The sequence below is a fragment of the Apis cerana genome, linkage group LG7, assembly GCF_029169275.1.
Source record: "Apis cerana isolate GH-2021 linkage group LG7, AcerK_1.0, whole genome shotgun sequence".
NCBI classification, from domain to species: Eukaryota; Metazoa; Arthropoda; class Insecta; order Hymenoptera; family Apidae; genus Apis; species Apis cerana.
In genome coordinates, this window is record NC_083858.1 from 2,572,859 (window position 1) to 2,599,220 (window position 26,362).

At 42.1% G+C, this 26,362-nt stretch overlaps 1 protein-coding gene across 6 annotated transcripts in view; it reads left to right on the forward strand.

Annotated features, from left to right (window-relative positions):
* Nucleotides 1-26,362, forward strand: part of LOC107998431 (serine/arginine repetitive matrix protein 2) — a 234,111-nt gene that overhangs the window by 37,250 nt on the left and 170,499 nt on the right. For 4 of the 6 annotated variants that reach the window (XM_062077623.1, XM_062077626.1, XM_062077625.1 and 1 more), the window contains exons 2-6: nt 13,830-14,081; nt 14,432-14,545; nt 17,382-17,576; nt 18,049-18,133; nt 18,313-18,401. In XM_062077623.1, coding sequence (XP_061933607.1) covers nt 13,830-14,081; nt 14,432-14,545; nt 17,382-17,576; nt 18,049-18,133; nt 18,313-18,401 — 735 coding nt within the window. The remainder of the gene's footprint in view (nt 1-13,829; nt 14,082-14,431; nt 14,546-17,381; nt 17,577-18,048; nt 18,134-18,312; nt 18,402-26,362) is intronic. The other 2 variants (XM_062077624.1, XM_062077628.1) reach the window with 1 other exon arrangement.

The following is a 26,362-nucleotide window of genomic DNA, read 5'->3' on the forward strand; positions in this document are numbered from 1 at the left end:
TAATAGAAATCTCTTTAACGAATTACAAATTATTTAATGTGAGTCTCAAAAGGAGAAAATCTAGTTACTCTCTACAAAACTATACACACCATCGAATTTTGCGTTGTATGTACACTTTACCGCAAAATAAGTATACTTATTTTACTTCCATCGAAAAGCACGACGATCGGTGTTAAACATATTTTCGAATTAAATCATCTTTTCTATCGGTCCGAATACAATCTACCTATTAAATACTCTATACAACATATTCGAGAGAAACTGCATTCGATCGGATAGATCGGCTCGAACGAAAGGATTCACCCGTGCGTCCACCTGTGCGTGCAAGTTGGGAGGAAGATATATAGAAATATGGAAATCTGGAAATAACCCTAGGCCTTGATAGGTTGGGGGAGGTGTAGATTCGATATTTCGAGCCCTATCTGGGCGTTGCCCGATAAAGCTCGTCGTGGAGGTGGTCTCGGCGAGGGACGAACCGATGGAAGGGGGTTCAAGGGTGTTGGGCAACCACGGGTGTGCGGAGAAGGGGTGTGCTCTGACCAAAGGATTCGTTTCCCTCTACTCGCCTTTTCGTGTCTCCGCACGTCGCGCAGTTTTGTCAATCTCCATTTTTATCTCTCCTTCTATCAACGGAGGAGCATCTCTCTGCTTTTATCGATCAAGCAAGATTTCTCTTTACGAGTGAGGTTATCGATTTTTGCACAATTTATCCTTTACTCTATTCTTTAGAAATTACTTGCAATGCTTACTCGATCGTTTATTGGAATTGTAAAGAAAAAAATTGTTGGTTCTATGATACGATCAACTTGTAATATTTTGATTGTTATAAATTTTAGCGAATAAACTAGACTTTCCATCTCCCAAATTTCTTTTCCTTCTTGTTAAAAGCGAAGAAAACGTCGAAAGAAAAGAGAAGCAAGAATGCGTAACGTCGTAATTGAGAAGTAGAGGAAGGAGAGAATTGAAGCGAATGATTGGTGAGATTTCGATCGAGAATACCGTTACATCCCCTTTAAAGCTAGTTTCCATCCCTGCCTGGCAAACACCGGATTGCCCATTCATTCGTGCCGCATCAACGTGACGACCTCTGTCACGAAAAACATCGGCAACCACTTGGATAATTTATTTTAAGACACACGGTGGAAAAAGTTGTTGGACAGGCAGAATGCATACATCTTTTTGCGGAGCATGGAAAATAATTTATCGATAGTGGAAACGAGATAATGCGAATTGCTAATTACGTTTTGAATTTTTTAATATTGGAAAATTAATTTTTTTTCTTTTCTCTCTCTCTCTTCTTTTGATGTACGTTTCATTGAACACGTGGCTTCGAATAAAAACAAGATAGGGAGCAAACATCGGAGACGAAACATCGATAAAAAGACTCGTCACGTGGCGATTAATACCTGTCGCGTAATAAAGATCAATTCGAGATAAGATAAAAAAGATGTAATAAAGATACAGATACATATGTTGCACGCGTGTATGTATATCACGAATGATTACATTATCGAGTGATAATCATTCGACTTTTTAAACTTTGTGCTCAAAGGACGCGTTAAAATTGAGATTATATTATACAATCATGTTCGATAATATATATATATATATATTTTTGATAAGATGAAACAAAATTCGGAAAGTTAATAAATTGTTCGAATTTCTACGAATTATAAAATTTTTACAAAAATCTGTATAATCTGATAATTTTGTAAATCGTGAATTTTTTAATAGTTTTAAATTATTGCGCAAGGAGTTTCGTAAAAATTCGTGTCGATATTTGAAAAATAACGAATAAAATTGATAAAAGTCATTCCCATGAACGATTGTATAATATTCATTTCTTCGAATAAAAATTTGTAATTATAAATGTCATTGAAAAAAAATGAATATTATATCATTCATCTTCCGTAATTATCGTATTATATCGATTGTCGGAACATAATTTATATGGAATTACATTGATTAATGGACGATTGAACACCTTTATTTCCATGTTTTTTTTTTTTTTTTATTACAAACATCTTTTTAAAAAGAAACTTGATTAATTAATACGAGAAAAATCTAATTATAATTCATCTCTCGATAAATCGATAAATCTATCCCCGATGTAATTTCTTACTTGCCTTTTTTTTTTTTTTTTGTCCTCCATCGAATAATACACGGAGAGAAAAAACGATTTAAAACATCCTTGAGCTTTCATCGAGCTCGAAACCCGTTAAACGGACGCGAAACGGACTATCATCCGGCTTCCAATTGCGAAATCAGTGTGATTCCGATCGGCGTAGAAGACGCTTAAACTCGATCGCACGAAGAAATATCGTGCTATCGGCTTGAATGGCCCATATTAGAGTTTCAGCCTGTTAAAGGGGTCCATATCCGATCTTTCGAGGCTGGCAATGTTTTGTCCCCGTTTCGTTGTTCGATCGAACCTGCCATTATATACCTATTATCGAGGAAAATTTTCCTTACTCCTCGTTTCTCTTCCCGTATTGTATACCAAATGTTTTATATTTTTCCTTCAAACGCGAGAAAATATTATTAAAAAATACGATCGTTAAACTGTCTGTCAATATTTCATTCGAAATAATAGCTTTCGACGAGATTTACAACAACTTTGACATTTAATAAAAAAAAAAAAAAAAAAAGAAGAAAAAACGGCATCGTAATAAATAAAAGAGGAGGAGGAGGAAGAAGAAGAAGAAGAAGAAAAAAGTCGTCGATAATTTTTAACACCGCAACATTTTTAAATTTCCAATGCAAATTGAAATTTACTTTACAGAGAATCCTCTCCCCCCCGACCTCCTCCATCCGCTCGTCCAAATTCACGAGACACCCGGTACATAATCGAGTGTTGAACGGGGCTGCTGCTAGCCAGAGTTGAAACCGAGCGACCGCTGCAAGGTCAGGCGGTGGCCTCCAACTTCCGGTGGTGGTATTCTCACACATAGGCACCTCGTACGTACGCCGTATAAAAGGGGGCATTCCCTTTCCCCTGTCTTCCTCCAACACCCACACCTCCCCTCCCCTCCCTCCGCTCCTTCCTGCCTTCTCATCTCCCGCTTCTTCCATCTCCTTCTAACTTCGTTTCCACCTCCCTTCTCTCGCCATACGTTCCTCCTTTTTCCCCGAGCTTTCAACCATTCTCTCGCTCGAGTTCCTCGACTTCCTAAAAGTTTAGGTCTATTTATCTTCCGGACTTTGTACTTTTGCACAGTCTACGTGTACGTATACTGCTGCTTTTGCGAAGATATTCAAGTTGTGCACACGTCGTTCTTGATACGTAAAAAACTGTGAATAAGATTCAAATAATCGGTTCTGAGTTTTCGGTTTATCGTTCGAATTATTTGCGACAACGTGTAGGACAGTTATATATCCGCGAGTATTGTAATTTCTCAACTGTATTCAACGGATAAATTAATTATCGCGGTATTTTATAGAGAGAGTTTTTCAAATCCGTGGAATACGATAAGAAATAAAATATAAATCAACGAGGAGAAGTTGGAACGATAGCTTATCTATCAATTTCTGTCTGCTAGGATAAATTGCGAAGAAAATTTTAAAAAGATATAATTCGAATCTAAAAGAGATATTCGATAAGTAATTCTTGATAATGTAATTCACTCGCGTTATATATATATATATATTGATTGTTAATTATTCAATAGTCTGTCGAAAGTTTTCTTTCAAGTATATATATATATATATAAAGGAAACACATTTGCTCGAAATTTTAAATACTATTTCGTATTCCAAACTTAAATAAATACGAATATGATAGATGGTATACGTTTCTCACTTTCGATGTTATTTTTTGCTCGTTGTATATTCGAAATATTTTAATGATATGGGAGTAGCAGAGAGTATACAAGTACGTAACAAGGATCGAAAATGGATCCTAGAGAAGATTCACACGAGCAACAGTTCTTCCTCTCTTTCGAAACGACGTTTCCCTCGAGCGTAGAGGGGTTTCACCGCTGCTCGTCTTCCTTTCTCTTTGCAGGCATGCACTCCATGTAAAAAAAAGTAGAAAAAAAAAAAAGAAAAACAGAAAAAAAGAAAGACTAACGCTGATGCACCTGGAGTGTTTAACATTTGCGCTGAATCACGCGGTAGGTAGTTGAATTTTTCTTTTCTCTTCCTTTAAATAATTCGAATAAAACGGATAGATCTGCCAAGGCTCCGTCGAGTCGAACAAGTTCGAAGTATCCCTAAATTATTTCCAAAAAGAAGAAATTTCAAATTCAAAAGTTCCATCATCGAACGAATGATCCGAATCATATTCGTATTCATTTTTTATTCAGAAGAGGGGAAAATTCAAAAATCCTCGATGAGTGATTTGTCGAAGCAAGGCGGTGGCCGAAAGCCTTTCTCCCGAGGAGGAAAAAGGGGAAAAAAAGAAAGAAAGAAGAAAAAACCAACCCTTTTGTGGCACCTGCGAGGCGTCGGCCCCGGTTCGATCAACCGACCAGGCCAGCGAACGAGAGCGGTAGCTGGCCAGAAAGAGGTCACCGCAACCAGCCGCCACTCTTTTTTTTCCTTCTTCTTGCCCGCTCCTCGTCCGCCGTTCCTCCTCTCCACGCGGCCTATTTTCGCGAAAATACACGGAGCTCTGCATGAAAAGCGCGCGCTCGCAGCGAAACAGGGACAAAGAGGAGGGAGAGAGGCGGGCGGGGAGTCGCGGCGCGAGGAGGAGGAGGAGGAGGGTTATGTTTGAGAGAGAAGCTGATACCTAACGACGCCACGAGAAATGGAAAAAAGATCTTTTGTCGAGAAGTGCGCGCGCCCTCCCTCGTGTAACCATCTCTCCCACTCCTCGCGCCCTCCCCCACCTCTCCCCCCGGGGCCCACTCGTAATTCCCGGGAAAATAGGGTTCACGTTTCGACGAGAGCTCGTCTGCGCACATATCTCGTTTCTCCCGTGCGTATTACCGCGCACTCCTACGCTTCCCCCTACGCTCTTCATCCCCCTCTCCCTTTTTACCTCTTTTCTTTCTCTCCTCTTCCTTCTTCTCCGCGCGTGTACATATATATATATATTTTTTATTCTTTCCCTCTTCTCGAATATTTCCCTCGCGCCGCATAACGGACCCGATTTCAAAAAGAGAATTTTTTGAATTTACCTCGCGAGTACGTTGTGCACGGCGTGTATACATATATATATATATATTGCATGCACGCGACGTGTCACGGAATAATAATTATCCGTTGCACTGGAAAAATTGTGGAGATCTGCGGGGTAGAGTGAAATAGACGATCGAAATCCCCCCTCTCTCTGTATCTCCTTTTTCTTTTCGTCGTCGCGGTGGAACCAATCACGTTTCCACGTGTTTCCGCGCGTGGATTTAAAGATTTATCGCGAAAAGCATTCGTCACGCTCGATGATTTCTGTTCCGAGTTAAATAACAGCGGGTAACGATACGTCGAGGAGTAAATAAAATAATCGTCCCGAGGCGAGATATCTTTTTCGTATCGGTGTTTCGCCTCGGTTTCTTTCTTCTTCTTTTTTTTTATTTTTGATAAATCTTGGAACACGAATACGCGTGTATTCGAGATCGGTTTTTCTCTTTTCGTTAGAACGGAAAAATTTTCCATCCCCGAAATTCTTGGAAAAGGGAGGACGAGGAATTTCTCAGGGAGGGCAAATTGTCGGTCGTTCCAATTACGTTTACATAATTTACGCTCGGCCTAATTACGTTTACTTTATTTACGGTCGTTCCACTTACGGCCCCCGCGAAAGAAAATTAACGAGATCTGCGTTCACCGTGCTTTCCCCGACCGCGCTCGCGATTGGGCCACAAATAATAAATTCTCGTCGAATTCTTTTCCCCCCTCCCACCTTCCCCCTATTTTTCGATGCACGGGTTAATTAACCGTGGAGAAAAGGAAATCGTAATTATCTCGTACGCATGCGCAGAAATGGGAGAGCAGCCATGCAAGTTATAATCGGAGAGGAGATCGAGAAGCCACTCTTTTCGCTTCTCCGGCCGCGCAAGAAGTTGTTTCAAAGTAGGAGCAGCGAATCGATAATTGAACTTGGTTCACAGTTGATAGTTTGAAAAAAGAGAAACGTCATTCCGATTTCTTGTAAATTTTTCGAATCGAGTGATCGGTTAATCGATTTTCAACGATTGTGTGAAACGAATTATCGAAAAGTCGTGGTGAAAATGCGACGAAAAAATGTTTCTAAATTCTCGTTAATAAGACCTAACCTAAACTTAAAAGTAAACTCGCAGTTCCTCTTGTAAAGCTCGATTTAACGAATGCAAACAAAAATTGTGTCCCAATTACGGACGAGACGTGAGCAAATTTTAAATGAAAATAAGGAATAATTATTTGAAATGTGTCGTTGCATATGTTTAATACATATATATATATATATATATTGATTGATTTAAAATAATAGTAATTTCAATTAACGAAACTTTTGTCCAATTTTTCTTTGTATCGGAATAATTTAATTGAAAAGGAGCTTGTTATTTTTTTTTGAAACATTTTTTTTCCCCCAATTTACATAAATCTGGATAAATACTTTTCCTACACTTTTTTTCTTGTAAAGAAAGCTGCCATTTTTTAAGAATTCAAGAATACACCATGCACTTTATTTTTATTATTTGGAACATCTCGTTTGTTTTTAGCAATATTAAAAGTGTTTCAGATAAAAGTTAAGTTAAATGGTTTCGCGAGAGACACATTTTGATGTTACTAATTTTTTCACATGTCGATTCGTGGAGGATTTATGAAAGTTAATCTCGATTTTTTAAATAGAACCATACGTTTTTCAATATTCCAGTAGAGACACATTTCAGCGTTCTCTATATAAAAAAGTATTAAAACACACATAGCAAATAACTTATAGTCGAGAGAATAATTAAATTTAATCAAATATCTTTTAAACCAATTTTTGCTATAAATAACTTAGTACTTTTTATGGAGAGTATCGAGTTGCATTTATTAGTATACTGAAAAAAATACAGGTCTATTTAAAAAAACCAAGTTAAGTTCTCCAAGTTCTCGACAAAGCCTGTTGTGAAAAAAGTAATTCCTTTCTTGAAGTCATACAATTTTTGTCTCAAACGTTATTTAATATTATAAAAAATTATATATCCCATCCTGTATATTCTTCCATCTCTTAGGATTAAATAAACTGTTAAAAAAATGACCAATTTTCTGATAATAATTGGGAAAAGTAGAATTAGAATTAGAATTCCAGAAAAACGTATGCCATTTGTTAAATTATATTCTTTTAATAAAAAGTTAACAATTTTGTTAAAAATTTTTATTTCTCTAAAATTGGATTTTGTATCAAGAGAACGGAACTTGATAGGAGGTCGTTCGAAAAATGTTTCCAAGAATTTTAACAATTTTTGGAAATCATGTCAAATTCTTGGAATTTTTTGAGAGTTATGCAATCGACGAAGGAAACATTTATTTAATTTCCTCGTGTATATAATTTAAAAAGAGTTTTCCATAGAGCTATCATATTTTTTAGAGTTTTAAAATATTTTTTTTTAAATTTACATAAATCTAGATAATTACTTCTCGCACGTTTATTGCTTCTAACAAAGGCTAGCATTTTTCAAAGTTTCTTAAATGTTTAATTATTTCTTTAATATTTGAAAAATTGAAGCACATTGTTATTTTTAATAACAACCGATTGCATAATGTATTATACCGGGTGTCCAAAAGGCATTATCATGTATCACGCTTGTTTTTGGAAATGAATGGTTTCGAGGGGAAGCCATCTCGTTGTTATTAATTTTTTTATAAATGGAAGCACGAAGGATTTGTAAAAGTGAATGTTATTTTTTTAAATAGATATGTATACTTTTTAATACACCGATTGTTGTATCTTGACATTCTCTATAAAAAAGTATTAAGCCATATACAGCGAAAAATTTACAGTTTAAAAAATATATAAATTTGTTTATATATCTTTTTAAATATTGATTTTTTGCTATAAATGGTTCAATACTTTTTTATAGAAAATACTATGATACGTTGATCGATGCTTTAAAAAGTGTACGATACCATTTAAAAAAATAAAGTTGAACTTGAGAAGTTTTTTATGAGTGCATTTAAAAAAAAATTGAGAGCACCGGAATGTAGCCCTTTCGAAACCATTCAACTTTTATTCCAAGCATTTTTTAATATTCCGAAGAATAAACGAGACATTTAAGAAAAAAGATCAGGATGGAGAACACGATACGATAGGAGGTCGATCGAAAAATTTTTCCAAGAAATGACGTAACTTTTGGCTGAAAATTCGATTTTATATTAGGAGAATACGATATGATAGGAGAAATATTTTTCGAGAATTTTCGAAATAGGAAACTCTGTGGAAAATTTTGATTTTAGAAGAAGATGATATATGACAAGAAAAGAAACGATTGTAGTTAAACAGTTAATCAATTATAGATAATGAAATGAATTATTAAAAGGTCGCGTAAAAATATTTTAATTTATTCGTTTCAATCTTAATTAAAAGAATATCTATCAATTATTGATATTCCAAATTTTGGTTACGTTTCTTCTTTCAAAGTTTGATTTGATGAATACACAAGCGGACAAAAGTTGTCTGTCCCGATTACAGAAAATAAGAAATAATTATTTGAAGTAATAATACTTTCTAATAATAAATTGTCTCGTCATTTCGTTATTTCATATAGAAAAGAGAAAGATGAAAATTATCGGAAAGGAAGAAAATCATCTCACTATCGATGTTCAAGAATATAACTTATTACCCTCTCCTATTTTGTAATACATCTCTCTCTCAACCTCTTTGACGACAGGTGCATTTCTTTCCATTCCTTCGTTATTAAAAAATCCGCCAATAACAACGCTTCCAACGATCCAGGAAAATACCAAAAATGCGAAGAGAAGTCTGACTGACTTTTCATATGTTTCCGAATCACTTTTAACTCGAGGGAAAAATTTCTACGAGAAACCTACCCTCTATTTTTCACCACTATTTTTCGAGAGCATCCCCTTAATCAGTCGATACATTGCTGCGAGAGCAGGCTGCGTACACAACGTGATTTGTCGGTATTGTGCAGAGCCGTGTGGCAGCCGCGAGCACGTGCGATGAATAAAGGCAAAACTAATGACACACTGAGGGATTCGGGGCGGGGAATATAAAGCCGGGGAAAAAATGGACCGTGACTTTTCGCTCGCCTGCGCCTCCTCCCCCTCCGCCCGCATTCGCTGGGGACGTTGTTAACGGGAAGGGTTGAAACAATGCGGGACGTTCTTTCTTTACGTACGACGAAGTTGAAGTCGGTGGATGGCCATGGATGCACTTTTTTCTTCCTCTCTTTCTTTCTTTTTTTTTCCATCAGCGCGCCGACGCCGTTCCGTTTTTTGTTCGTCGGAAGGGGTCATGCGATGCTGAATGCCTACCTTTAAATATGTATCAGCCCTCTTCTTCCCCTCGCCTATTATTGTGAAAATATTCGTATATACAGCAGAAGAGCGTGGAAATATAATAATTGTGCGTTTCAATATTGTTGACATTTAACGAGGAGATATGAAATCGATTGATATCTTTCGCAAGATTCGTGCTTTCTGTTATACTTGTTCTTTTAACATGTTGATATATTTTCAAAGAGAGAGACCTCTTGCGATAATTTCTTAACATTCGGTGATTGTAGATAACGTTGGCGCGTTACGTAAAATCCATTAACGCGTTACATGTTGCATAGCGAGATTAAAGTTTGATCTTGATAATTACGTTTAAGGTATAAACTTCCATATAAATTTGAAGAACTGCACAATAGTGACATCTGATCTAAATTTCGGAAGTAGAACAATTCATCCGGTAAATAATCAATTCCTCAGTTTTTCCTTTTATCATTCGTCGAAAAAAAATTTATATCGATATTCATATATTCGAAACGATTGGAAACGATCGAAAGTGTGGAAGAAGAAGAGGAGTGTTATTTAAACGATTCAGAGTAAGACGAATCTTTTTTCGATCGTCCACTCTGCCTTCTCGATGAATACCGCGTTAAACGACAAAAGGAGTGTATATTCGATGCAAGGCTTTCACATGCATACGAGGACTGTTCATTTTGTTTTCCGCGCGTTCTCGTTTCCAATATTTGATACGAGCCGATCCAATATACGATCGACACACGTGACGCAAACCGGGCCCTTTGAAACTGCGTCTCCACGCAAGTGGAATCCCTCCTCCTCCCCTCCCTTTGTCCCTGTTTCACGGTAAATGGCCCCTATCCTTCCTTCCCTCCCCCGTTTCGAAACTTTCCAAGTTTCCCTTCGAGAAAGTTTGTTCGGGGTCGCGATGGGATCGAACCCATCCTTCTCTCGATCATACCCCCTCCCCCTTTCTAAAACACTTGTCGGGAAATCGATCTTCCTCTTCTCTCCCGAAAGGAATCTCGATTCTCTTCTCTTTCCTCGAATGAAAATATTGAGAGGATAGAAATATCCCTTGTTGATATTTAAGAATTTTTATAGATCGATATAGAAATCGAAGAGGTCTTCTCCTTTCACACTCTTGATATTTTGGTATTTAAAAGTTTTATTCCTTGCTATAAACGTTACCACTCGCGGATTGTCCTCGATGATGTATCTACTTGTTAAACACGAGTTGGCATATTCATTCGAGGTATTAATAGATTACATAATTTACTTCTCTTACTACTTCTAGTTAAGTACTTTGCTCTTTTTATCTTTTTAGATATGTGCGTTTATATACAAATATAGTTTGAAGGGTTCGGTCGTAAAAGTTTATCAAATTAATTTGCAATTTTAAAGAAGGAAAATACAGAATGTACTTTGTCCGTTTCTCGCTTGGTAAATAAATCGATATTTTTCTATGTTAAATTTTCCATTTTTTGTTTGTTATCGATGATATTCCACGAATATATCGCATATATCGTTGGTAAAAATTCTTGAGAAAATAGGGCTCGAGGCTGCCCAACGAAAGTTTGTAAATAACACTACTGCGCCGTGTAACACGAGCCAGTTCTTAATTACCGGGCATACGTAGAAAAGAATCGAGAGAAGCGAGTCGTAGGTCACGAAAGGACATCGTAAAAAAAAGTGAACGTGAGCGCGAAATGATCGAAGAGGCAGCCGGCCACGTAACGCAACAGAGCTGTATTTAACGTAATAGTTAATTGGGCCTTGCGCAACGAACCAACGTCTCGATTCGTCTTCGATTCCTCGACTTCGTTTCGAACGAAACTATATATATATATACATTATATATATTCTCCACACTCTGGAACCTCGTAGTCTTTTCGCCTGTTGGAAACTGTCGTTCGTTCTTTTTTTGCGCCTCGCGAATCAAAAGCGTTGGTTAAGTGGCCTTGTGTACAGCCGTTCGAACGATTCGTGTGCTCATCGATCGACCGAGATAGACGCTAAAACGTGATTTCAAAACGTGTGCGGCTAATTTTAAGAAAAGTTATAGGCGTGTGTATAATAAAAGATGTGTAAAAGAGGTTACCTTTAATGACCTTGAGAGATGCGACTGTGGGGAGGGGAGGGTCATTGTCCTCGCTCTCCTCGTCGTCGCGAAAATAAATATGCGCGAAACAGTGCGTGACGCATCTTTTCAAAATGTTGACACTGACCTTGAGATGCCTATCCGTCGAAACGTATCGTAGCCCAACGTTGTTTCAAATACTGCTTTCGGAAATTCAGAATTGCCCGAATTTCTTTCGTTACTTGGAAATAAAAATTGGCTGGAAAGGAATGGCCATTAATCGAGCAAGTGGGAACGTGTCGGTTATCCGTTTGGGGATCTGGGGGTAAGGCGGTTTTCCATCCACGCCTTCTGCTCGTTGTCACGCCGTTGGAAATAGTTGGATAGCGATTAGAGTCACGGAAGGTGCGAAGGAAGTTGGTCAATGGCCGCTGTTTTAGATTTTAAACGTCGAAAGGAAGGACGAGCGCAGGATGCGGACGGTTTATCTGATCAGGAAGTCGTTTTCGTTTCTAATTTCTAATTTCGTTCTCCTCTTTTTATCTACGATAGATAGATAAGAAACGAAAGAGATTCGAACAAATCGATCTGTACGCGAAATTGTAGATGAAATATTCGAGGGAAGGGTACCGAGAGGAAAAAAGATTCGGAATTTTTCGCTGGAGGATGGAAGAACACGCGTGCACCGTTTCCTCTCGGTCCGTGTTCGAAACGAGGGGAACGCGAAACGGACCGCGACGGCGCGCGATACGAGTATTAGCCGGCGAGTGGGGGTGAGGAGACGTGAATCGTGGTCGAAAGTGGTGGTTGAAGAAGGGGAAAGATTCGTGCCCGCTGTAGGAGACGGTTGTGGTAGGTCACGAGCGCAAAATGGCCGACCGTGGGTCGCCTTGGCAACCGAATCGGGCGGTGCCGGAACGTCGGCCGGGGGCGGAGCTTTCGAATCCGGTGGCGGCCATTACTGATCCCCACTCTGACAGGTATCGCCGCCTGACGGCCGAGTCCCGAGTCACTAAGCCTCGTTTTCCCCGCGCTTTTAGCGGACATTCGTGTGACCGTGTATTCGATAAAATCAAGGGCATACGAAGATTTATTTTCACCGGTTCTCCCGGGGAACTCTTGCTGCAACGAAATAATTTATCCCTTTTCTCCCGCGATATTGCGTGCTGATTATTTTCCACGAATTCGCAGCTCGATTTTTTAAAGATTAGAAACACGTTTTCCCAGGAATCTAGTCGAAGATAAGACGTTATTGTGAAATTAAAAAATATAATAACGTTGATATAAGAACGTTCGAAAGAATTCAGAGAATTGCAGATTATAAAAATTCAAATTTCTTGGGAAGTATTACGTAAAAGATGAAAAAAATGTTTCACGATTTATTTGCTACTTTGACACGATGCATCGTCGCAATCGAACGTATTATTCGCGTGTAGAAAATACGAAAGAAGCGAAATATAAAAAAAAAGGCAGCGTTATAAAACTGTTTCGAAAAGGATCGCAAATAAGCGGTCTCGACGACCTAGCAGCGCCACGATTAATGTTGATTTATGCATTTAATTGGCTGACGCGCCACGACCGTAACGGGTCACGCGTGTGCCTTTGAGTTCGTTGCGCTGCACGAGAGGAATGTTCGAGGCTCGCGCTCGATCGTAAAATCAACCAAACGAACGACAAATCGATCCTCGTTATTTCAAAAAACGCGTTTCGATTAAAAAGAAAGAAAGAAAGAAAGAAAGAAATTTGAACTATTGAAAGGAAAGATGTCGCGATCACTTTCACCAGGTCGTTAGACACAGTGATCGCGTTTATTAAGCGACGCACAGATTCGACCTTCAATTAGCGATCGCTCCGTTCATTGCTGTTCCCCGGCGTTAACGAATTTATCGTGTTAACGAAGAGCTGAAATAAACCGACCGTGAGAATTCACCGTTTCCCCTTCAATCACCCTTTTAACGCCGCTGCTGTTCGCGATTTATGAATAATGGATACCGTTAATCGGCCGATATCGAGCTTCTCTTATTTCCCGCTCTCTTTCGTTTTTTTCGGACGAGCAGACAGAGTTTCTATTCGAGATCCGAAAAATATCGAGTAATTTCCATCGGGAGACGAAACTCTCTCCTAGATTTTTAGATTCGCTCGAAACTTTTCGTAACTTTGTTTTCTTAGGTTCTGGAAAAATTCAGAAATCTCTCATAATCGGTCAATTGAAATACCGATCGAGGTTTAAAATTTGACACGCGTATCGATTTTATCATTGACCGTCCATTCGACTATTAAACTCGTTCGAAACAATAACGAATCGAGGAGAACAATAAAGCGCGATCGATCGAACGCGAAGAAGCTCGCAACATGAACGAACGCCTCTTTCTTCCAGATCCTCGTAGAATACGACGACGTGGAGTGGCAAAGGAGGGAATGGCTATCGCCCCACAGGGACTCGGTGTTCTCGTTCTTCTTAGTGGAAAAGGGGCTGTGCTGGGCCGAGCGGCCCGATCCGAGGCATGCCAGCCTCATCGCCATCGATCACCACAATCACGCGAATAATAACCACCACCATCATCGTATCAACGGGAAACTCTTGAGGGGCGCCACAGCTGTCGCGAACACGGTCGCCTGGCCGGCTCTCGTAAGTGCGATCTTCGATTACGCCAACCAACTCGTCTTCCTTTCTTCTTTTTCTCCCTCTTTCAACCGCCCATTTCTCGAGATCCTGCTCGATGGAAGGGGACGAACAGTGGCTTGCATGTCCGTCATCCTAATTAACCGCAACTTTTAATTAATTCTCGCGAGCACCGTTTTTGCTCCCTCTCTCTCTGTCGATATGCAATAATGGAAATATCTCTGTTTCGCCCTTATTTTTGTTCTACGACTCATTTTAAATACTCGTCGAATTTTACCGCCCAGATTTAGAGCGTATTCGTGAAGGAAAGGAGAAAGTTTTTTACAACTGCGAATAATCGAATTCTTCGCTTGCAGACGTTCTATCCCCTGGTGGCGCGTGCAGAGTTGCCGGAAGACGCGATGCCTCTCGAATTCATGCAAGATCGAAGGCTGGACTTTGTGGATTACTCCAAGCTGAAGCCGTTTACCGTGAGTATATATGACGTAGCGACATATTCCTCTTTTTCCCCGTTTTAGAACGTCGTCGAAAAACTTCGCCGCGACTCGTATTTTATCGGTTAGGATCGAGTGTCACGCAAGTTTCCTCGAGCAACTTGGTTCGTTAGAAACGGAGAGGAAACTCGAAGGAAGCGAGTTCCAAGGGGCTATTGACCTATCCCCACGCCCTCCGGGAACCGCGACTGCGAGTAATCTTTCGAGAGGGATGAGTGAATATATCGCCTTTAAGTCGTCTCCAATCCTTCTTCTTCCGATCGATCGCTTTGGAGATCCAACTTAACCGTTCGTTCATACTTTCAAAGGATGAACTGTTGAAAATTGCGATCGATTTTCCATATTTTTCAACATGGCGGGGGGAAAATAAATGGACGAGTGCTTTCTCCAGGAGCACGGAGTCGAGCGTACTTGAAAAGTTTTTACGTTCGAGCTGGTGGACGCGGATGCGGGGAATTGTTTCCAAGTAATTAAACTAGCGGAACTTTTACCGTTAAAAGTTTTCTCGGACGAATTTCTAAGTCATTCACGTGCGGCGAGAAGTTTCCGGGAAGATCGTGGTCAGGATCAGCTGCGCGAGAGTTTTGATCCTCCATCGCATCAAACCCGATTACCCTCCGATTGCTTTCGCCTCGTTCCCAACAACGGTCAGATTTACCCTTTAATTTCTCGCGCGAGCCGATAAGGAAAAGTCCAAGAAGTTTAACAAACATCCCCCTTTCGAGTAAGTGATCGTTATTTTGATTAAAAATTTATTCTTAATCGTCGTTTCTTTCCGCATCCAACGAAATGAAATACAATCCCGAGATAGGCTGAAAATTTGGTCGCTTAAAAATAGAGGAGAAATAATGGGAGGACGCATCGGGGTCAGTGGAAATTGCTCGCTTGGCCATCGTTCGCTCGATTATCGATTTTTGATGCTGCACTTTCCCTTCGCGCCGCAAAAGACGGAGGAAAACATGTTTGCTCGAGAGAAGAGGGGAACGGTGGAACTGGCAAAGAAGCGAAAGAAAAAGAAAAGAGAGAGAGAAACGTAGGTAGAAGGAATGTTTCGAGCGAACAAAGGAAAAGGAGTGAAAGAAGAGGAAAAAGTAGCTGGGACCGGGTGGCTGCAAAAGGATAAAGGAGAGAAGAGATGGAAGAATCGCGATGGCAAAAGGAGGAGAGCGAGTAGGAAAGAGAGAGGGAAAGGGCGGCGGTGGGGGGCAAAAGGAAGAGGAGGAAGAAGTGGGTGGAGTCGATTGGAAATGGAACGGAGAAGGAGCGAGTCGGAGTGGAATCGGTTGGACCGGGCGAAAGAGCGAACAGTGTGGTGACCCTGAACTATAAATGCAACGGGTTCTTTCTGCCGGTTTCTGTTTTCGAGGCGCATACCTAGCAACGCGCATACCGTGCAATACGTACGGGCGGAAAGAAGCGATCACGTGGATTGGCTCGGGAGGGGAGGGGAGGCTCGCGTGAACCTTTCGAGGCGCTTTTTTGCTCCTGTTTCCTTGTCGCGGTTGCCGGTTTGGTGACTCGTGTCGACACACCGCGTTGCGCCGATGAAACGTTGGAGAACGGCCAACGCGAGGCGCCAACATATTCCCGTTTTACCTAACGGTCCTCGATACACCCCGCGACGCACCTCTCCTCGCGCCTCTCCTCCCCATCGTTTCCACTCTTGAGAGAGAGAGAGATACATGGCCCGTCTCGACGAAGCCTTGCAGCCTTCGAGATGAAGAGACGAAGATACGATATTAGCTGGGCAGGAACGGTAATTGTCAATCCCCTTAAAACGGATCCAAATTTCTTCAAATCCTATCGCGTGTTTTCTTTCTCGATCCACTCTTTTCTCTTCTCGATTGTTCTTGAGAAAAATTGTTTCCACCGTTGGAAAATATCACGAGCGGATACGAGTGGCCGCTGGTATCGCAGGATTGTTAAGCCTCTCTCAACGCTTCGGTAATGGCATTATAATTGCCGTTATATTACTATTATCGTGTGCCTTCGTGTCGTGATTGCGCAACGCATCTGACGTAACGATGCGATCATGACGTAACGAGATGTTGTACGCAACACGCGTACAACTGTCTCGTATTTGTGAAAATATCAAAGTTCTAAGAGGTCGATCTATCACTTGGATCGAGTAGGAAAGAAATTTTATTGCGTACAAAAAGCACGATTTTGATTTTGAGATTAAACCGGTCAAATATCGTCAAATATACAAATTTTGCCTCTGAATCCCCGTGGAATAATTATTTTTTAACGACTAATGATCGAATTACCTAATATGTGCTCTTACTTCACGTTTGACGAAATTATTAATAACACTGGTCGTAGAAAACGATTGACGATTGCAAGCGTGCATAATCGAGAAGAAAATTGAATTGTTACTGGTATCAGCTGATCGAAACAATAGAGCCGTACAGCCATCTCTGTTTCCAGAGAATAGGCAAATTAAAAACTAATCCCGCTTAAACAAAACAAGTCCTTGCAGCCTTTGTCGAGTTTATCGGTATGGGCGAATAAACGATTGATGGAAAATGAAAGAATCGTGTTCACAAAGCGATTATTTCCCTTATTTCAGCGTAACGAATCATCCGCCAAAGGAGAATTAATCACCCAGTTGCGATACGTAAAAAGTGTCGTGCCGCCTGGAGGAAGTCGGATTCATTGGTTAAAATGGCGCGTATATCTGTACTTTTCCTTTCCCTTCGCGGACAACTTTTTCCTTACTTTGGCAATCGTCGAAACGAGGCCAATTATTAATTTAAAAAGGCGTGGATCTCGATTTTGCAACGAGGCTTCAACCGAACCGTTGTTTCTGCAGCAGGACTGGGAGCTTACGAAAGGCTCGGTGCCTTGGGCGAGCGCTGTCAGGCGATGGGCAGAGATGCAGGATGGACAAAGGATCCTGCTCACCACGCCGAGCGTCCTGGTCGGCTTCAGGGTCGAAGTTTATCGGGCCGAGGGCACCACGCAATGGTACACTGCCGTCATCGTTGGTTACAACGAGTCCACCAAGGTAAAGTTTTCGACTCGTGTTAATTATTCGTTTATGCGAAACAAGCTTTTAAGATAATTGGAAGTTTTAAATAACGTTATTTCACACTTCGGATAGAAAGGTAAAATAGGAATAGAGAAAAGGAGCGATAGAATGAGATTGACGTCAAGTTGCTTCTATGTTCATTTACGTGTTACAAGTTTCCATAAAATAGGATCGCTTTTTGGGATCGACTGTAGATTGTCCAGAACAAAAAGAAAGAAGGTTAAATTATACAAAGAGCTTATTTCCCATACAAAATTCGTTTTTAATCACTTCCCCCTCCGGGAATTAGCGCGCGGATCTCGATTCATCCGCTCGTTTTCCCGATTAAACCGATTAATCGACGAGCCGCTGTGTTTAATTCGTTAATCATATTTATTTTAAATCAGTCCGAAAAAGCTGCTTTCGATCGGCCGCTTTGATCGGATATTCACGCTCGTTGCAATTCCAGGACTTGACTGTGACCGATGACACGGTTCTCGAGGACCACAACGAGGACCCCAGCTTAGTACAAATGCGGTTGATCGGCGACGGAGGTGAGCCCGATAAAATAATCGATACGTGATAAATAAAATTCGAATTATAAAAATCGATAAAACTCTTTTAATAAGAAAAACTGTGGGCGCTGCGGTACTTTCTTTTTTTTTTTTCTAAAGAATGGAAAGGAAAAAGATAAAATATCCCGTCAATTTTAGCTTGTTCCTTTTTTGCACAGTCGTCGAGAGCATCATGAGAGGCGAGGTCGTCGGCATGACACCGAGGAGGTCGAGGTCATCGACTGCTCTGACGCACGCGCTTGTTGTGGTGAGTGAAATTCAATTCCGTTTTATTATTAAATCGCCATGTAGTTTACAATAATAAAAGGCAAGAGCAATGTGTCACGCTGCATTTTTTATCTGTCATTTCTTTTTTTCGCGTTCGACTCATTTTGAAACGCGAAACTGATATATATATATATATATATACAAAAGTATCATTGCTACGCCTCCGCAAAACGTACGAAGAGGCGAGGCAAAAGCGGATAAACGAGTGGAGTTAAGTTTCGAAAATTGCTGGAAATAAACTATGCTAGTGGAAGAGATTTGAACTTAATTTTAAGTTTCGAAAGAACTTAAGTTTGCGATCTCGAGTAAATTCGAATTCTTTCGCTTTGCTCGAGAAATGTAAACGATTACGTCGAGGATTTGTCGGATATCATTCTCTCATTTTACACATTCACGATATATTAATATTCGAAAATTGAAATTTTCCCTACGAAAAGTTGATTGTTCGTTTTCGATTCGATGTCATATTCATAAATTTTTTTTATTATTCTATAATTGTCCAATTTTATTCATTTTCGATATTAATTTTCTTTTTTTTTTTTTCATTTCTACCAAAGGTTATTTATACTTTTCAATTAAACGTCCTTTTTCTCTTTTTGTACGATTGTTCGGTTTTAATATCGGTGTACGAATAATCTTGCAAAAAAAAAAAAAAAAAACAATAGACGATAGAAGAAGAGGCCAGAAATATTGTCAAAAATCTTAATTGGATTTTTGGACGATTGAAAAAATATGACAATCTTTTTTTTTAAAAAAAATTATTCGGCACGAAAGAGAATAAGATTTTTCAATGTTACATTTTTCAACTTGTTAATTTCAAGTATTCGTATCAACTCGTTGATCTGTGCAAACGAACTTGTTTTTCCATGGTTCATATTCGAAAGAACAAGGTGATAAGCTCTTGTAAATATTAAAAAAAACACTGATATCTATCCGATTTGATCCCCCTTTTTTAGCTCACTTTGTAAAGAATGAAACGTACTCTTATTCGTACTCATCGTCCAGTTCAATTTCGCTTAAAGATTTAACTTTGTCTCATCGCTGCTGGAAAATTAAAAATAAAAATACTACCTTCTTGTCTCGATAATTTGATCAACGTTTCTCCATTTTTATCGTATCGAGATCGAAATCGAACAGCTCGATAACACCTTTTTCCCCAATAAAGATAAACCCTTCTATTCGTTCGAATATATTTTCTTCGAAACCGATTGCTTGCAGATAAGATAGCTTTCTGAAAAAAAAAAAATAAAAGAAAGAAAGAAATACGTATTTTTCCGACGGAATGAATCTTTATCCAAATATAATTTCGCCTTCCTAATGATGCGACGAAAAAAATGTTCACGCGTACGAGATAAAAAAGAAGTTTGCCCGTCGAACAAACAACTTGTAAGCGAATTTGAAAATTCTTCCGTCCTTGGCCGCCGCTTTCACACCTGCAAGATAATGAGAAATGTAACTTTCGACCTATCGGACCCACGTGTTATCACCTTATCGTCTCCGCGATATTTTTCTTTTCTTATTATTTTTTCCAGCCATGATTGAATCTACATACACGGTATATATATACATACGTATCAGTCTATGGAAGATAATACCACTCGATTCGAGATAAGAAGAAACACACAGGTGGAAACCAGTCAGAGGAGAAGTGTCAGGAGCAGTTCTTTCTATTTGCGAAATAAAAATTACGACGATATTTCCTTCGATCGAAACGGGGTGAGTTAGATGAAAGGGGTTGGACGAAGGAGAGCGTGTATGCGGACCGAGTGCTTCCCTTTAACCTCGGGAAATCAATAAAGTGGTGTTTGCGGCACCCTCGAGCTTTCAAGAATCGGGAACAGAGAATCCTTGCCGACACGATCCTCTCCTCGCCCGATTTCCCGGTCAGACAATCGAACAGCCACCGAATCACCCTTTGCGATCAACCTGCTCTCCTCTCCCACCGACTCGTCGTTCGCAAGTTGTTTGCTCCCCAGCATTCTTATTTTCGTTATATCCTATCTGGACAGACGCGTCGTTGCCCTTTTTCCTCCCAAGAGTGAATAAATTACCCTCGAAGCAAATTATTCGAACGCAAAATTTGCGAATTCTGACCCGATCGGTTAACAAAGTTTCGACCAACTTTCCATCGTTGCCGAGTAATTCCCCGAAAGTTTCGAAGAGTTCGAGTTGTTTCTTCGAGATTTCTTCGACGAGCAAATCATAATAAACACAAATCGTAATATTTATGCGACGACAGTCAAGGAGATTTGTTAAAATTACCCTTTCCAAAAACCTAATCCGGTCGAATTTTGCTCCTGTAACACTGGCCCCTTTTGGAAAATCCGTTTATAAGGTGGTGGCGGGCGGAAAGTTCGGGCGGAATTCGCGGATACTTTGGGTCGACGGCCCCTCAAGTCGGCGAATTCCGGGGTTGGCTTATGCGAGTTCGAAAACTCGCCGAAAGGGATTAAGCCGGTATACAGCTCGGCCAGGGTAATGGAACTTGCTCTCCAGTTTCGAGACGCTTCTTGGAAATGGCCATTAGAGCCACTTTAAACACTGTGAACCGACTCTCTTCCCTTTTCCACGGAATCTCTTCTTCTCGCGTTCCACGAGCTTAATACGAGCACTTTGTCCGCGAAACGGTTCATTCATATCTCGTCGTGTCGCTTTAAGCTTTAAGATTTATTCCTTCGTTTATTTATTCTTTCTTCTTTCTTCGAAAATGTACCTGTTCGAGAATTGGAAAGAAACACATCTCTCTTATCGGGGAAAAAATTAATTACGCAAGCAATCGCGAGGCAATCCGTTTGATTGTTAAGATGAAAATGAATAAACTGGTGTATATATATTATTTGCCACGAATATCTTATTCTTTAAAAACGGCGCTCTTCCCACTATGGGATCCCCCAACAATATCGGATGGAACGGGTTTTACGCCAACTCTGGTTCCTACGTGAGAAAGGGGACGGAGAGAGATTGATAGCCCCTCCCTCTCGCGTTTCTCATTAAATCGACGAACAGCTTGTTTAAAAAGGGAGTGGAGGCTTGGTCGATTAAATACCCCCCCTTTCGAGGGGGAACTTTCTGCTGTTCGAAGGTTGCACCTGCTTCTCCTCCAAGTAGAGCATACCAGACAAAGGAGGCGATTCCCTAGTATTCGGTCGAAGAAGATCGCACCGGTTGCAGATTTTCATCGGTTGACAAACGATACATGTTTAACTCTCTCTCCTCCCCTCGTTTTCGTCGGTTCGGCGACGGGCGTCGACGAGCTCGATTAACAATCGAAACGGATGATGGGCGGCGAAAACACGCGGGCCGATTCATCCGAATGTAAATATCGGGCAAACGACCAGCTCCTGGCGGGGTTGGCCGGTCGCCAGTCGCTCCGGGACTCGATCAAGTTCACCTGCTTTTTCGCGTTTCCTTCCCTTCCCGCCCATTTTCATCCCTCTCGTCTTTATTACCCGGCTCCTGGAGGTATCTATCTTTAAAGGGTCGTTCAGCCAATAGGGGTGGTTGGCCGAGTCTGCACCGAGGCGGCCCAAAGAAAGCGAGCCTCGTGGCACGTGGGAGAGGAGGAGGGACCGACGCCCCCTCGAGGGGAGGCGAAGCGAGGGAGGAGAGAGAGACGGTCGGCGCTGGATCAGAATGGATACGTGGGAGGGTTGGAGGGTGGGGAGAATGCAGGCCTGGGGGTTAGAGTGGCAGAAAGAGAAATGTGGAGAGCGGCGAGGGTCGCGAGGACGGGGTGGAAGTCGGGGCGAAGCTGCGAACCCAGAATGGGAATCGGCACTCGAGAATGGGGAAAGGGGGAAAGCGTGGCGTGGAAAGTAGGTGGGGCACGGTGGTGGCTGCTGGGTGGACGGGGTTGGGGCGGCGGTCGGTAGCTGTATTGATTCTCGGGCAGGTCAGGCTGGTGGGGCGGACGCTGGTGGGGGTGGCTGGTGGTTGGCGCGAAACGCATCCCTGCCCGGCCGGAGCTAACGCGAAACATCAGCCTACAAATTGGCGAATTTCGTTCCCCAACCGTCTGGAATTCCGGCAACTTTTGCCCGCCCGATTTTCCAGGCCTCGATTTTCCACATTTTTTTCCTTCCTTCCTCCCTTCATCGACATCTTCCATTGTTGTCTACCTCTACGTTCCTTCGAGCCTCTGCTCGGAGACGTCGTTTAAACGGGTCTTTCATCGTCGATGAAACGCGATACGAATCGTTAACGAGGAAACGTGTCGACGGAAATACTTCCGCTTAGCTGGCAATAACGTCGAGCGAGGGGATTCGTTATCGATTCGGCCAAATCGTCGGGCGAAAGCTTTAAACGAGTGCTTGATTACGTACGATTTTTCGAACGTATCGCCGATTAGATCAAAATCTTTTCTTCTTCGCGGTAATTAAATTTGCGTCGCAAGTTTCGAGGAGGGAGAGAAAGAGAGAGGCGAAGATCGAATTACCCTTGTGAGGAAGAAAAAACAGAAATTCGTTAAACAAGGGTGGAGGAAAAAAGAGAGAGAGAAACATCGGGCGGAAATACTCGTTAAGAAATGGCACGTAAATTAATTGCGATACCGCAATCGACCGCACGGGCTGTTTCACCTCGCCCACGTTGCTCTCCCTCCCTTTCACGAATAAATTATTCAGCTCGAAGTATTCCGGAGTATTTCGTTTCTGTCCCCCGTGAATTATCCACCGATCGCATCCACGTTTATTCCAAACGCTTATCGTTCGTCGAGTTCGTCACCAAGGAAATGAATAACGAAACGAATCTTTCGGCCGATTAATTAATAAAAGATTCAACGAATTGGCAGATAAAATATCTTGGAAACAGAGATCCTGTTTTCTCCTTTAATGGACAAGTTATTCGGGAAGAATAAAGATAGGGGTTGACCCTGGCAATTTCTCCTCGAATCTCGTGGCGGAGGGTTGTTTGCGACCCCCTCCTTCGCGCCGACTCTCTCAATATTGTTAACGCGCGGAGGGTTCAATTGCACGTGTACGCTCGATGTCTGTGAGAGAGGGGCCGGTTCTGTGTTATATATATTATATATACATACACGCACGCGTGTATATACACGCGCACACACAAGCACGTAGCATTGGCTGGCGCCAGAAGGCCTTCATCGCCCGTTCCACCTGTTTGTGCTGGAGTTTTCCCCGCTTAGAAACTTTCAGTGCCCAACAACAAAGTTCCCGGCTGGCCGAACTACTCCCGAATGACGTGCCGGATCGATACTTTGTAAGCCTCATAAATAAAGCCGCCACGCTCCGTGACTTGTTCGCCCTACCTTCCGCGTTTCATCGTCTATGCATAGCTGTCTATCCTCGCGCACGGATGCATCGTTCGCCACTTTGTTTTATTTATCCTTTTAACCGGGAAAAGTTCCGCCGATCGAATCTTGCGAATCGTGGCATCGACGGTTCAAAGAAAAGAAAAAAAAGAAAGAGCGAAGGAAGAGAAGAATTCGCACGGATTCGATATCGTGGCGAAAGAAAGATGCCTTCCCTTTGAATGATCGAGAAGAGTTGGCGAAAAGAGCACACGCTCCTGAACAAAAGTATCGATTGCCAATAAATTCCGCATACTCGTAGCCGGCAAAGCGTAAAGGTAGCCATTTCGTTCACGGTTCGCCAACTCACAATGGGTTTCCGCGTACAATCTCGGCTTCTATTCACATACGCGCCACGGTAAAATTAGCGAAGGTGTATACTCTTGCACAAGGTAGACTCGGCAGGAGACGCACTCATTCGAGCCGGACCGATGCGAACTTGCTCCAGATACCATCGATCCGTGAGATCGCGACGAACCGAGCGCAAAAGATTCCTCGTGCCTTCCTTTTTTCTCTTCCCCCGCCTCACTTCGTCTTGGGAAAGGGAGAGAAGCTTGATAAATTATCGCCAACAATTCGAACGCAAACATCGACATTATGCAAATCGCGAAATGTTTCCTCGCTGCGGAAAATTATACTGTCAAATTACTGTACAAATTCAGAATTCGACGTAACGGGATTTAACGAGAACGTCGTTGGTAAACGCATCGCCGACGATTATGTATAATGACAGAAATTTGCCGAGTGTGCGTTGTCCGAAAATTTCAAATTTTGAAATGCAATTCAAGGTCATAAGTATATATATATATATATATATATATATATATATACTTGCACGATAACGCGAATTTAAATAACTCGTAATTTAATAAATAAAAATAAATCTCCGTTAAATCGATCTTTCAACAGTTCGTTTCGACCTTTAGAATCGTAACCGCAGACGTATCAACGCTCCGTACGTAGGACCCGCGCGTAGTTAAAATTCAGTTACGGAACGTCTTTCGAAACACAGTGGCCAGGAATCGCGTAGAAACGCGAAGATAGCGAGTCTCGGTGAAAGAGAAAGCGAGAGGGCAAGTGGTGGGGATGCGAGAGAAGAAGAGAGAGAAAGGGCGACAGTTTATCGGGTATGCATCAACGAGCCACGTTTGCAATATTATCGTCGCTCGCGTGACGCTCCCGGTTTTCGAAGGCGGCTGCTCGTTGCCTAGGGTCTCGAGATAGGGGTCGTGGCAACGGAACGGATAAGGTGGGAGGAGGAGAGTTGCGAGGGGTAGGATCGGATGGTCGGGCCGGGTGATAACGGGGGGAGAGGGGAGAGAGGGGAAAGGTGGTCCGGCGAGTGGAGCGAGCGAGGAGGGAGTGGCGGATCGGGTGATCGGGTGACGGCGTGTCGCGGGGAGGGCTGAGGGCCAGAGCCGGGAGCAGGGGCGGAGTGGGGGAGACGATTCCACGAAGATCACGGAGCACCAGTAGACGGCAGCACTGCGGGCCGCGCGTATCGCAGTTCGTGTCTGATCATCTGCGCGCTTTTGTCTCTACACTGGTCGACTTGCCGTCGTCGTCTCGAGGGTGAACGTGCCCCCACCCTCTCGGCTTACCCCACCCCGAAGATTTTCTATTGTTGCCGCCGTGTCGTATCGGCGCGTACGGGTAGTGACGCTTTCGTGCCGGCGTTTATCCGTTGGTTCCGTGCTTTTTCTCTGGTTCCGAGTAATAACCGGAAATAGGAAGTGTTGTTCACACTGGTTCAGAAACAGGAGAAGCGGTGCGCAGCGAAGCTGATGGGAAAAATATAAAAGGATCGAGAGTGGGGATCTCCGGAGGGAGAAGGAAGAAAGGAAAAAGGTGATACTGTGAGAAAACCGTCGGAGCTGGTTTCGAAAAAGGAAGCTCAACGATACGCGCGGTGTCGCGATTCGCAATCGCTTTGCCGTGAAGTTTGCTACGCGTCCTTGAGGCACGCGAACATCGTATATGTGTTGCGAGTTGACGAAAATTGACCGGTTCGGTTCGTTGGACGCGTATAATGGGCGCAGGGGCTCGAATATATTCCGAGTCGAGAGTTTCGTTCGAACGGTTTAATCTGACTTTGTGCTCCCTTTATCGAGTTTGACACAGTTCTCGAGTGTTCCTCGAGGCGCGTCGACTCTGTCCAGCCATATTTGACGCGAATGCTTTCACGCTGGTATCCAAAGTTATTCGGCTCGTGTTCAAAACGGTGTGTGAGTGTTTTCGAATCGCGATAAATCTTCCGGGAGACGTGCGTGAAAGAAATTGTAATTTGCGCGATAGATGCGAGTTGCGAGTGAAATGCGCCTCGAATTGGCAACATTCCCAGACCCAGCGTTCCCTAACGATGCCGCCGCGTTTCTAACCGAGGGCGATACGCCGGTCGAACGTTTTAAACGGAATTTACTAATCATTTCAAGCTCGATTTACCGAGCTTTCGAGAGCTAAACGCGTTCGGAATCGTAGAATATTTCAAAGGGTTTGCTCTCGTTAAATATCCCAGTGTCGTCGCATCGGGTTCCAAGAGAGATCAAGATCCGTATCGATATGTGAGGCTCGTAGCGAGAGGATCGTTCTTCGATCGATGTTGCCAGCTCCGCTTCGAAGGACGAGTGAACATC